This window comes from Dermochelys coriacea, chromosome 3 (assembly GCF_009764565.3).
Source record: "Dermochelys coriacea isolate rDerCor1 chromosome 3, rDerCor1.pri.v4, whole genome shotgun sequence".
NCBI classification, from domain to species: Eukaryota; Metazoa; Chordata; order Testudines; family Dermochelyidae; genus Dermochelys; species Dermochelys coriacea.
Window position 1 is genome coordinate 186,467,122 of NC_050070.1, and position 12,552 is coordinate 186,479,673.

A 12,552-nucleotide genomic window follows, 5' to 3' on the forward strand; every position below is an offset into this window, starting at 1 on the left:
TTTCAGAAAGGCACTCACTCATCACCCAGAGGCTGGAGTATTCAGACCTCAGACCACAGCAGTTCTGAGTCCTGAGCCAGGCTGTCCTCTCTGCCCTGCTCTGCGGAGATGAGGTACGGGGCAGTGGAAGGGCGACACCCGACATCAGCACCCCCTTCCCTCCCCGCTCTACATAGCCAGTAGAAGGGTCCCGGGAGCAGCTGCAGGACAGAGTAACATGGCAGCAAAGCAGCAAGGGGAGGGGCACCTGAACACACACTGCTGGATGTGAGCGCTCTGCTAATTAGCTGCGCGGCACTTGAATCTCTCCTGGGCAGCCGTCTAACTGCACAGTTTACAGGGAACATAGGCCTCCATCCTCAGTTTTTCTTCTGGATTAAGAAGTAGTGGAAATAGAAACCCTTCCCCTTGTGTTGTGATAGAACATGTTCCATGGAACCTAACTGTAGAAGATGATTTATCTCTTGTTGTAGGCAGTACTCATGAGAAGGGTCCCTGAAGAGAGGTGGAGAGGAAGATTGGGTAGGTGGGATGGAAGGGAGTGGGATGGAGCAACCCGACCTTATTATCTCTAGTACCCATTGGTCCGTGGTGATGGGTGCCCAGGTGTAATAAAAAGGGCATAGGCGATGACCAAAAATGTGGGTAATTTCTGTAGTTGGCACTGTTTGACAGGGGAGATCTTTCAGACCCTTGACGAATGTTTCAAAATTGTGGCTTGGCTGGCATTGTTTGAGATGTTGCAGATTGCTACTGCTGAGTTCGGCATCCCAGATGACATGATGCTCTGTGCATGATTACTGCCGTGGCTGTCATTCATGTGGCCATGTCTGCCACATCAACGGATGCGTGCAGCACTGTTCTGGCAACAAGTTGTCCCTCACTAATAATGGCCTTGAATTGTTCTAGTTTTTCCTCAGGGATGTCATTGAGGAATTCGTTCATTTTGTTATAATTATCATAATTATATTTCAGCAGGAGGGCAGCATAGTTGGTAGTGAGGAACTGTAAGGTTGCAGAAGAACAAACCTTACGGCCGAATAGGTCTAGTCTCTTCTAGTCTTTATCTAGAGCAGACGACCTATTCTGTGGCTGTTTCCCTCGTTCATTTGCCACTTCCACCAGTAGGGAGTTGGGCTGGGCGTGCGAAAAAAGGAAGTCCATCCCCTTTGATGGTACAAAGTATTTTCAGTCGATTCTTTTACACATCGGGGAAATAGTTGCTGGTGTTTGCGAGACGGTGTCTGCCGGTTCCATCAACACATTGTTGGTAGGGTAAAGCTATCTTTGATGTGGAGGCAGTGTGTAAAATTTCAAGGAGTCTGTGTTGGTTTTCCGTCACCTCCTTGAAAGGAATGTTCTGGCTTTGTGCTACTTGGCAGAATAACTCCTGAAATTGTTTGAAATAGTCTACTGCAGTAGGGGGCAGTAGCATTGCTGCCTCATCCAGTGATGAAGGTGAATTGTGGGCAGGCAAAATGTCCTGTTCCGTGTCTTCGTCTCTTTCCTCTCCCATTTCCTCAGGGGCTTCCGAGACCTCCTGTAAGGAGGCCGTTATGGGGAGTATATGTCTCTGAGGAGTGGGAGTTCTGAGATAGAGTGCCCTGTAGGTCTCCCATGGGTCCTATTTTGGCCATTGCATTCCGAAAGGTATGGGTAGGCACATCCATGGGTTTTCCTTTCATGGTTGCATATCTCAGGCATGTGGTCCCTGGATCTGATGGGTCCCAGCAATGGTCCTGTGCCAGTGGGTGAGGAATGGCATGAGGAGAAGATGCCCTCCTCCTGGTCATCGTCCTCCTCGCCTGAAAAGGGTGGGGCGATGGGAAAATTTGGCTGCTCCTGTGCTGTCTGCACCAGAGAGCTGTCCATGCTGAATAATGGAGAGCCTGGAGTGGAGGACATCGTCACATCAGCATGTTGTGTAAACCAACAAGATGCCACGGATTTTGGCGCAGTGTCCATGGGTCCTGACGATTTAGATGTTGCCATGGTCAGTGCTGTTTCTGTGTGCAGTGGTTTAAGAGGTGCTGATGGTTACATTTTAGATCTCTCGGTCAGTGCCGATACTGTTGATGGTATTAGCATAGTTACTGGAGATGCCGTCATTTCACCAGCATTTTCAGTGCCCTAGAGCAGGAGACTGGCTTGTGTTTGCCTCTTCTCTCCTTATCCTTGACAGCAGAGGCCCCTGAGTGGGTGGGGCCAGAGGTTCCCAGTATCTCAAAGGTGCTCACTCTCAGCATGGGTGGCACTGAGGATACCAACTGTGCAGGAGACTGTTTTCATTTTAACAGTTCTCTCTGTGGGGACAACATTTCTTTTTTCCTCGTTTTCTTGGAGAAAGGAGTCTTTCCCACCTCCAATGATGACATGCCTTGAGAGTCCCCAGTCAAGGGGTCCTGTTATTCGGGGTCAGAGGCTGGCCAGAGAGACTTTTCCATGAGGAAATGTTTCAGGCGGAGATCTCTATCACACCTGGCTCTAGCCTTGATGTTGCTGCAGTAAGTGCAGTTTTGTGGTGTGTGTGACTCACCTAGGCAGTGGACACATAGTGAATCCCCATCCAAAATGGGCATAGCATCCCTACAAGAGTTGCATGTCTTAAAGCCTGGAGAACCAGGCATGTTGTTAAGGTTCCTCGCTGAGGTAACTTTTATCAGAGAAAAGAAACTAAAGGATGTGTGGAGTTTTGTTGAAACTATAATTAACTACTAACTGAAACTTAACTATTTCTAAATAATGCTATTTCTAATTCCTTTTCTAGGTTTGTTGTCAACACCATTATGGAGCTCTGTCTCAGCCTGAGGATGGTTGAGACGGAACTGACGGGGTTTGGTTACATGCGCTAAAAGGAGTGCCAACAGCACTGCAAGGCGACCACTGCACAAGTACAAACCAGATGGACACTACTATTGAAAATCTCCGACCAACAGTGTCAGGCCGCACTGACACCTGAAGTAGAGCATCCACAGAGACATCACTCAAAGAAGAATGATTTTTTTTTATTTGCTTATATATGGCATGAATAAATACAGATTTACAGATCTTAGCATGCAAATTTATCATCTTATATGATAGTGATAAATCATGCATGAAAATCATATATCAAAGTTGTGAAATGGGCTAAAATGCTATAAAAATAAGGTATTCAAAAGTTTAACAAATAGACGGGGGGGGGGCATCATTTGGCCTAAGGTCAGCCCTACCACTAGCCAATGATTAGGGTTCGATCTGTAGGCTTCCTGGCCAACAGTTGGGACTGGAGTCAGTAGTGGTCTATGGTTAGATTTTAAAAGGATAGGACTCCCCAATTTAGGATTAGGGTTACAAACTATATGGCCCTCCGAATCTAAGGTGCTGGTTCAATAGGGATCCTCGGCCTAGGATTACAAAAAGTAGAGCTCATTGGCCTATAGTTAGGATTAGAGTCAGCAGAGCTCCCTTGCCTACGGTTAGGGTTGGGTTAGGGACTGGGTCAGCAGGGCTCTCTGGTCTAGGGTTTTAGTTGCGAAGAGTAGGTCTCCTGGGGCTTGGGTTACAATTTAAGTCAGTAGGGCTTCTTGGGCTAAGGTTAAGGTTCCAAAGAATACAGCTTGTTCTTTGTTTATACAAAGTTCCAAGGACTGGTACAAAACGCTCATGTAGCTCTGAACCAAAGTCTGGAGACAGATACGCTTTACCCCGAGAGAGATGATTTGGTTTTGCTCTCCAAATGGTTGTCAGGCTTGCTGTTTGAGGTCAGTACTATAGTCAGATGGAAAAGTATCTCAGGGTAACTTCTGGTTGGTTGGAAATCAGGAAAATCCCTTTTGGAATCCTGCAGAGTGGTCACCAACCATCTGTTGTTCCTAGAAGGCTGTTACTAAAGGTCAGAAGTATGTCCCTTGATATAGTGCTCACAGTGCCTGATAGTTAGCAATTCTCACCCATAGTACGGGAAAGAAATGTCCCCACATAGCTATATATTTGATTAATTTGTGTCTGTTCTCACTTATGAATCCATGACTTGCAAGTTATCTGAAGCAACCGAACCCCTCTCAAACCCCTCTCAAGCATCAGATCAAACTATTTCACTGGATCTGGTGACGGTTCAGACAAAAGGTGAAAGCCCATAATTCTTTCCAACCTTGAAGCAGAGTATGTACTGGGACTAGAATGTGGGCAATATGGCACTGGAAAAATCAAATATGTCCAGTGCTCAGGTAATATGGTCCCAAGAATCACTGTATATAAATTCTTTTGATAGTTCTGCTCTATTGAAACCAGGTAGCTCCTCTCAATATGCTTTCTCCACTCCTTGTGCATGAAGGGTTCAGGTAATTGCATACAAACAGGAAAACCCTGCATATTTAGGAATTTGGTACCAGCAGATGATATTGAAGCAAGATTCAGGTAAAGCTCTTTTTGGCTTGTCCTCAGATCTGAAGCATCAACACCAGTGCCTACAACATTAGGTGTCTTGGGAGTGGGAGTAGAAAGGCTGGCCTTTTGAGTCTTGGCTGATTTCAAAGTCAGTACATTAAAACCAGATTCAAGAGTCTTAGCCAACGTTAGTATCAAGAAATACTGAGACACTGACTGAGACCCTGAAGATACACAAAGTCTCTTTATATAATGCCCAGGAAAAGATTTTTCAAAATGTTTAGGGTGTCTCAGTACTCAGGAAACAATCTGGGACTTCATTTCCTCTGCCAATTAGCAGGCACTTCCAATGATGTTGAAGGTAGCTTAGGAAAACCAGACTGGGGGGATTTTGGAGCTGATGAAGGCTGTGCTATCCCCTGCTTGGAATCCCAGCCTGGAAATTTGGGCGTTTCTGATGATTTTGCCTGCAGAGATTCCAATAATAAGACGTTCTAGAGCAGGAGTCGGTGACCTTTGGCACGCAGCCCATCAGGGTAGCGCTGCTTCCCCCAGCTCCCATTGGCCGGTAACTGCGGCCACTGGGAACTGCGGAGGACTGTACCTGCAGACAGTCAACGTAAACAAAATGTCTCGTGGCCCACCAGCGGATTACCCTGATGGGCCGCATGCTGAAAGTCGCCGACCCCTGTTCTAGAGCTTCAGATGATGATCCCTGCAGGCTGTGGGTGAGACAGATCAGCAGATCTCACATCTGTCCAGAACCATCAGCAGGTTTATGACAACCCTCCAGTTCTGTATGGGACTAGATGATGCCTGTGCTGCACAGGAACCATTTCTTCTTTCTTAAACAAAGAAAAGTTGACTAACTACAATCTAACCAAAATAAAAATAACCCGAACAGGGCAAAAGAAAAAATGACAAGAGAAGCATCTAGGACACTTCACACACACTGAGTTCACTGCACCTTCAGAGGTTCACAAAGAATTGAAGCATGGTTTGGGCCCAGGGGCGTAGTTTGGGGGGAGGGTGTTGCCCCCCCAAATTGCAAGCCTTGGACAGGCGCAGAATTTCCCCCCACATGTGCAGCCCCATTGGTCTGACTGGAGCTGTCCCCCACCCCCAAATACAGAAGTCATACTATGCCCATGTTTCAACCACTCCCCTTTACAGCCTCAGAATCTTGCGCTAGATGAGGGAGATTCCAGAGGTGCACAGCACAGGGGCTTTAATTTTACAAGTGGGAAAGTGCAGAGGCCATTCAAAGTGGAACTATCATCATTAACAGATGTCCGTTTTAGCCAGTTGATTCCAAAGAAGATGGAAATTTCTATATTAATGGTATATTTTTCTTCAGCATGTCACAAAAATCATTATATAAATAAGGTCTTTTAGTTATTTTCATGCTGTTTTCTAAATTAAACAAATTGGGTCAAATTGTCAGCTGGTGTAAATCTGTATAGCTCTACTGAAGATGATTTCACCTTATATGTATGACTGTAGAAATAACTATGCATGCAAAAAGGTCACTTCAAGCATCAGTATTTTCAAAATTATTTCATAGTATTACTCTGATACCCTATTTAACTATGCTATTCCAAACTTCTATTTAAACTAGTGGCAAGTATTCATTTACCTTCAGAAAGCTCAGTAGTTCTGTTAATCTGTTCAAGTTCCCAGCCAAGATGTAATGATTCATCCATGCTTTGTTTCTGAGCCATTTCTAGAGTCATATTTTCCTCCATGAGTTCCTCGATTTTTTTTCTGTCCATATCACGCTCCTTAAAAATTAACATGAACCTTTAAAATAGTCTGCCTCAAAATGCTCAAAAATATAAAATTAAATAGCCATTTGTAATGTTGCACTCCATATGCTTTATGAAAATATGCTTGGAATGTGAATATTATGCAACGGGAATATGCTTTTTGCAAAAGATCTCTTGTAAGGTATCTTTACAAAGCTTATAATATACTAAGTGTATTCATCACGTTTGTATAAATGTATCATTCTTGTATCTGATGCTAGAAATATAAAGTATTACTCTGAAGTTCTATTGTAACTGTGCAAAGTGTGGGCCATTAATGGTGGCCTGGAATCTTGATAAGAACATAAGAATGGCCATACTGGGTCAGGCCAAAGGTCCATCCAGTCCAGTATCCTGTCTACTGACAGTGGCCAATGCCAAGTGCCCCAGAGGGAGTGAACCTAACAGGTAATGATCAAGTGATTTCCTCCGCCCCCACCATCCATCTCCACTCTCTGACAAACAGAGGCTAGGGACACCATTCCTTACCCATCCCAGCTAATAGCCATTAATGGACTTAACCTCCATGAATTTATCTAGTTCTCTTTTAAACCCTGTTATATCCTAGCCTTCAAAACCTCCTCAGGCAAGGAGTTCCACAAATTGACTGTGTGCTGTGTTAAGAAGAACTTCCTTTTATTTGTTTTAAACCTGCTGCCCATTAATTTCATTTGGTGGCCCCTAATTCTTATATTATGGGAGCAAGTAAATAACTTTTCCTTATTCACTTTCTCCACACCACTCATGATTTTATATACCTCTGTCATATCCCCCCTTAGTCTCCTCTTTTCCAAGCTGAAAAGTCCTAGCCTCTTTAATCTCTCCTCATATGGGACCTGTTCCAAACCTCTAATCATTTTAGTTGCCCTTCTCTGAACCTTTTTGAATGCCAGTGTATCTTTTTTGAGATGAGGGGATCACAACTGTACGCAGTATTCAAGATGTGGGCGTACCATGGATTTATATAAGGGCAATAAGAAATTCTCCGTCTTATTTTCTATCTCTTTTTTAATGATTCCTAACATTCCGTTTGCTTTTTTGACTGCTGCTGCACACTGCCTGGATGTCTTCAGAGAACTATCCACGATGACTCCAAGATCTCTTTCCTGATTAGTTGTAGTTAAATTAGCCCCCATCATATTGTATGTATAGTTGGGGTTATTTTTTCCAATGTGCATTACTTTACATTTATCCACATTAAATTTCATTTGCCATTTTGTTGGCCAATCACTTAGTTTTGTGAGATCTTTTTGAAGTTCTGCACAGTCTGCTTTGGTCTTAACTATCTTGAGCAGTTTAGTATCATCTGCAAACTTTGCCCTCACTGTTTACCCCTTTCTCCAGATCATTTATGAATACAATGAATAGGATTGGTCCTAGGACTGACCCTTGGGGAACACCACTAGTTACCCCTCTCCATTCTGAAAATTTACCAAAATTTGGCTCGCATTAACTAGGACAATTGGTTGTAAATGGCTCTGTTTACTTGTAAGCTTTCCTACATATATGTGTGTGCTGGCCAGTGGGTAATGAAGTCTCACAGGACATGTGAACATATCACATGATACTGGAATCCATCTTAAACTTGGCTCTCTTCCGTTTAGAAGGAAGGGTAGGAACCCAAAGAGAGACAAAGGATTCCCGCCTTGTGCCAAAGATGTAAAAGGGGGAGGAATAGAACAAAGGGGGCTGCCAGTCATGAGAAATCCCCTAGGTATCATTTGAGCTGGAACTAACATTTGAGCTGGGCCCAGAATAAGAAGGAGTCCAGTCTGTGAAAGAAGCTTATTGGAACACCTCTGAGGGTGAGATTTACTTCTATTCAGTTTCTTAAATGTATTAGGCTTAGACTTGCATGTTTTGCTTTATTTTGCTTGGTACCTTACTTTGTTCTGTTTGTTATTACTTGAAACCACTTAAATCCTACTTTTTATATTTAATAAAATCACTTTTGTTTATTAATTAACCCAGAGTAAGTAATTAATATCTGGGGGAGCAAACAGCTGTGCATCTCTCTCTATCAGTGTTATAGAGGGAGGACAATTTATGAGTTTACCCTGTATAAGCTGTATGCAGAGTAAAATGGATTTATTTGGGGTTTGGATCCCATTGGGAACTGGGTGTCTGGGTGCTGGAGATAGGTGATTTGCTGAGCAGTTTTTGGTTAAAGTCTGCAGCTTTGGGGGTGTGGACCAGACCTGGGTCTGTGTTGCAGCAGTCTGGCTCAACAAGGCAGGGTTCTGGAGTCCCAAGCTGAAAGTGGAAAAAGGGCTCAGAGGTAATTCCAGCACGTCAGGTGACAGTCCCAAGGGGGTCTCTGTGACCGAACCCGTCAAACCATTATTTTACAAAATACTAACAGTTGGATTCTCTGGTCTGCTAAGGCCACTTTTGGACTGATTACAATGACCTCAAAGTGGCTGGAAACAAATCATGGAAAATTTCCCCTGTACAAAGGAACTCTCTGTCAGCATTAAGCTTGTGGAGGTGGCTCTACTCAGTCCTCCACCCCCAGCTCCAAAGTAAAGGGAAGGAGGGTGTTTATCATTTTGGTAAGGCATACTAGCATATTGGTAAAATAAATAAGATTATAAATAAGATAAATCACATATTAAAGAAAGAAAAATAATGTTAATAGTTATACAAACATTATTTGTTCTTTTAAACTTAATATTGCATTGTCTGTATTAGAGCTGGTCAAAACACAAACTATTTTTGTAAAAATATTTGTGAAAACTTTGCTGTTTTTTGTCAACTTTCCAAATTTTGACCAATTCAATTTTGGATGAATATTCAACCAGATACCATCTTTATCTCAAAGAAGGTTTTAATTGTTAACACTGATTCTATATTCCTGCTCAACAGACTCCCCTTAGTAATAGATGTCTCTTTATGCAGAACTGAAGCTATTGAAGAAAATAACATTATGTTTGTGTGTCTGAAAATTGTAAACTATTCAGGCCCTACATTTTTCTTCCACTGAGACTTGAAGGCCTTCCATTATTAAAACTTTCAAATGTAAATTCAAAAAACAACAGTTATATTTTTCTTAAAAACACAGGTGTCAAGGTTCCTTCCCCACTCTGAACTCTAGGGTACAGATGTGGGGACCTGCATGAAAACCTCCTTAGCTTACTTTTACCAGCTTAGGTTAAAACTTCCCCAAGGTACAAACTATTTTACTCTTTGCCCTTAGACTTCCACTGCCACCACCAAACGTTCGACTGGGTTTACTGAGAAAATGTTGTTTGGGAACGTCTCTCCCTCAAAATCCTCACCAAAACCTTGCACCCCCCTGCCTGGGGAAGGCTTGATAAAAATCCTCACCAATTTGCATAGGTGACCAGAGACCCAAACCCTTGGAGCTTAAGAACAATGAAAAAAGCATTCAATTTCTTACAAGAAGAATTTGAATATAAGAAAAGGTAAAAAGAATCACCTCTGTAAAATCAGGATGGTAAATACCTTACAGGGTAATTAGATTCTAAACAGAGAATCCCTCTAGGCAAAACCTTAAGTTACAAAAAGGACACAAAGACAAGAATATTCATTCTATTCAGCACAGTCTAATTTCTCAGCCATTTAAAGAAATCATAATCTAACGCATATCTAGCTAGATTACTTACTAAGTCCTAAGACTCCATTCCTGTTCTGTCCCCGGCAAAAGCATCACACAGACAGACCCTTTGTTTCTCCCTCCCTCCAGCTTTGAAAGTATCTTATCTCCTCATTGGTCATTGTGGTCAGGTGCCAGCGAGGTTATCCTAGCTTCTTAACCCTTTACAGGTGAAAGGATTTTTCCTCTGGCCAGGAGGGATTTTAAAGGTGTTTACCCTTCCCTTTATATTTATTACAACAGGTATGAGCGTAATCTTCTATTTAAATACTTACCATCTCCATATCATGTAGTTTAGCTTTTAATTGCAGATTCTCCTTTTCCAGTTCATGTAATTTATCAGAACGTGCTCGGGTCCCCTCTAGTTGATCTTCCAACATTGTCTTTGTTTCCAACAATACCTGATTGTCTTCTTTTAACTCCTTCAAGAGTTAAACAGAAATCAAAGTTTTCTCATTCATAACAAAGCTGAATTCAGCATATCTAGTTTTTAAAATATCAATGTAAGAATACAAAATGAATTTTAATGGTAAAAACAAAAACTTGTTTTATACTATTTTCTACAGCTCTCGATTAATCACACTTAACTCACGCCATTAACTCAAAAAAATTAATCACGATTAAAAAATTAATTGCAATTAATCACACAGTTAAACAGTAGAATACCAACTGAAATTTATTAAATATTTTGGATTTTTTTTTACATTTTCAAATATGTTGATTTCAATTACAACACAGAATACGAAGTGTACAGTGTGCTCTTTAGATTAGTTTTGATTGCAAATATTTGCATTGTAAAAATGATAAACAAAAGAAACATTTTTCAATTCACCTCATACAAGTACTTTGTACAATCTCTTTATGGTGAAAGTGTAATTTACAAATGTAGATTAATTTTATTACATAACTGCACTCAAAAACAAAACAATGTAAAAGTTTAGAGCCTACAAATCCACTCGGTCCTAATTCTTGTTCAGCCAATCGCTAAGACAAATAAGTTTGTTTATATTTAAGGGAGATAATGCTGCCTGCTTCTTATTTACAATGTCACCTGAAAGTGAGAACAGGCATTCGCATAGCACTTTTGTAGTGGGCGTTGCAAGGTATTTACTTGCCAGATTTGCTAAACATTTGTATACCCCTTCATGCTTTGGTCACCATTCCAAAGGACATGCTTCCATGCAGATGATGCTCATTAAAAAAAGTTTTAATTAAATTTGTTACAGAACTCCTTGAGGGAGAATTGTATGTCTCCTGCTCTGTTTTACCCACATTCTGCCATATATTTCATGTTATAGCAGTCTTGGATGATGACCCAGCACATAGAATCATAGAGTATAAGGGTTGGAAGATACCTCAGGAGGATACCTCATCTAGTCTAATCCTCTGGTCAAAGCAAGACCAACACCAACTATGTTTGTTTTAAGAATACTTTCACTTCAGATTTCATAAAATGCAAAGAAGGTACCAATGTGAGATTTCTAAAAATAGGTACAGCACTCGACCCAAGGTTTAAGAATCTGAAATGCCTTCCAAAATCTGAGAGGGACAAGGTGTGGAGCATGCTTTCAGAAGCCTTAAAAGAGCAACACTCCAATGCGAAAACTAGAGAACCCAAACCACCAAAAAAGAAAATCAGCCTTCTGCTGGTGACATCTGACTTAGATGATGAAAATGAACATACATTAGTCCTCTCTTCTTTGGATCGTTATCGAACAGAACCCATCATCAGTCCTCTGGAATGGCGGTTAAAGCATGAAGGGACATATGAATCTTTAGCGCATTTTGCACGTAAAGATCTTGCGACACTAGCTACAACAGTGCCATGCGAATGCCTGTTCTCGCTTTCAGGTGACATTGTAAACAAGAAGCAGGCAGCATTATCTCCTGCAAATTGTAACCAAACTTGTTTCTCTGAGTGACTGGCTGAAATAGGACTGAGTGGACTTGTAGGCTCTAAAGTTGTGCATTGTTTTATTTTTGAATGCAGTTATTTTTTGTACATAATTATATATTTGTAAGTTCAACTTTCATGATAAAGAGACTGCACCTTAGTACTTGTATTAGGGGAATTGAAAAATACTATTTATTTTGTTTTTTACAGTGCAAATATATATAAAAATAAATATAAGTGAGCACTGTATTCTTTGTATTGTGTGTTGTAATTGAAACCAAAATATTAGAAAATGTAGAAAACATCCAAAATATTTAAATAAATGGTATTCTATTATTAACAGCACAATTTTTCATTATTTTTTTAATCGTGAGATTAATCACGATTATTTTTAATCACTTGAGAGCCCTAATATTTGCATAAAAAATACATTTACAACTGCATGTTACACAACAAAACATTTGAGTACTAAAAATAACATCTGAAATATTAAAATCAGACCTCTATTATGATTCAAGCAGACTGAAGTCTATATGAAATTTTAAGTAACTGTACTGAAAACATTTACTATCCAACTATTATTAGCTTAGGAAAAAGAAATGTTCAGTAAAATGATATGGATAAATGCATTGCCAATAATTGTGACTTGGCCTCAATTATCTCTGGATTTTGAAATTTGATCTGGACAGGTACAATCCCAGTCAGTGTCCTGGCTGCAACAAACAGGAGTTGTAGGGTTGTTGTTTTTTAAAACAATGTTGGCTTCCCTTGCACAGAGAAACAATACTAGTTTTGCACTACTTGGAGGACCACTGTTGCCAGTGAGGTGGAGGCTGGATTCTCCTTGTAGGACATGGGAAATTAAGCTCTCT

At 41.0% G+C, this 12,552-nt stretch overlaps 1 protein-coding gene across 10 annotated transcripts in view; it reads right to left on the bottom strand.

Annotated features, from left to right (window-relative positions):
- The window catches only part of CCDC88A (coiled-coil domain containing 88A), a 354,197-nt gene that overhangs the window by 121,333 nt on the left and 220,312 nt on the right, over window positions 1-12,552 (bottom strand). For all 10 annotated transcript variants that reach the window (XM_038395536.2, XM_043512327.1, XM_043512326.1 and 7 more), the window contains 2 exons: window positions 10,062-10,208; window positions 6,002-6,146 (listed from right to left, as the gene is read on the bottom strand). In XM_038395536.2, coding sequence (XP_038251464.1) covers window positions 6,002-6,146; window positions 10,062-10,208 — 292 coding nt within the window. The remainder of the gene's footprint in view (window positions 1-6,001; window positions 6,147-10,061; window positions 10,209-12,552) is intronic.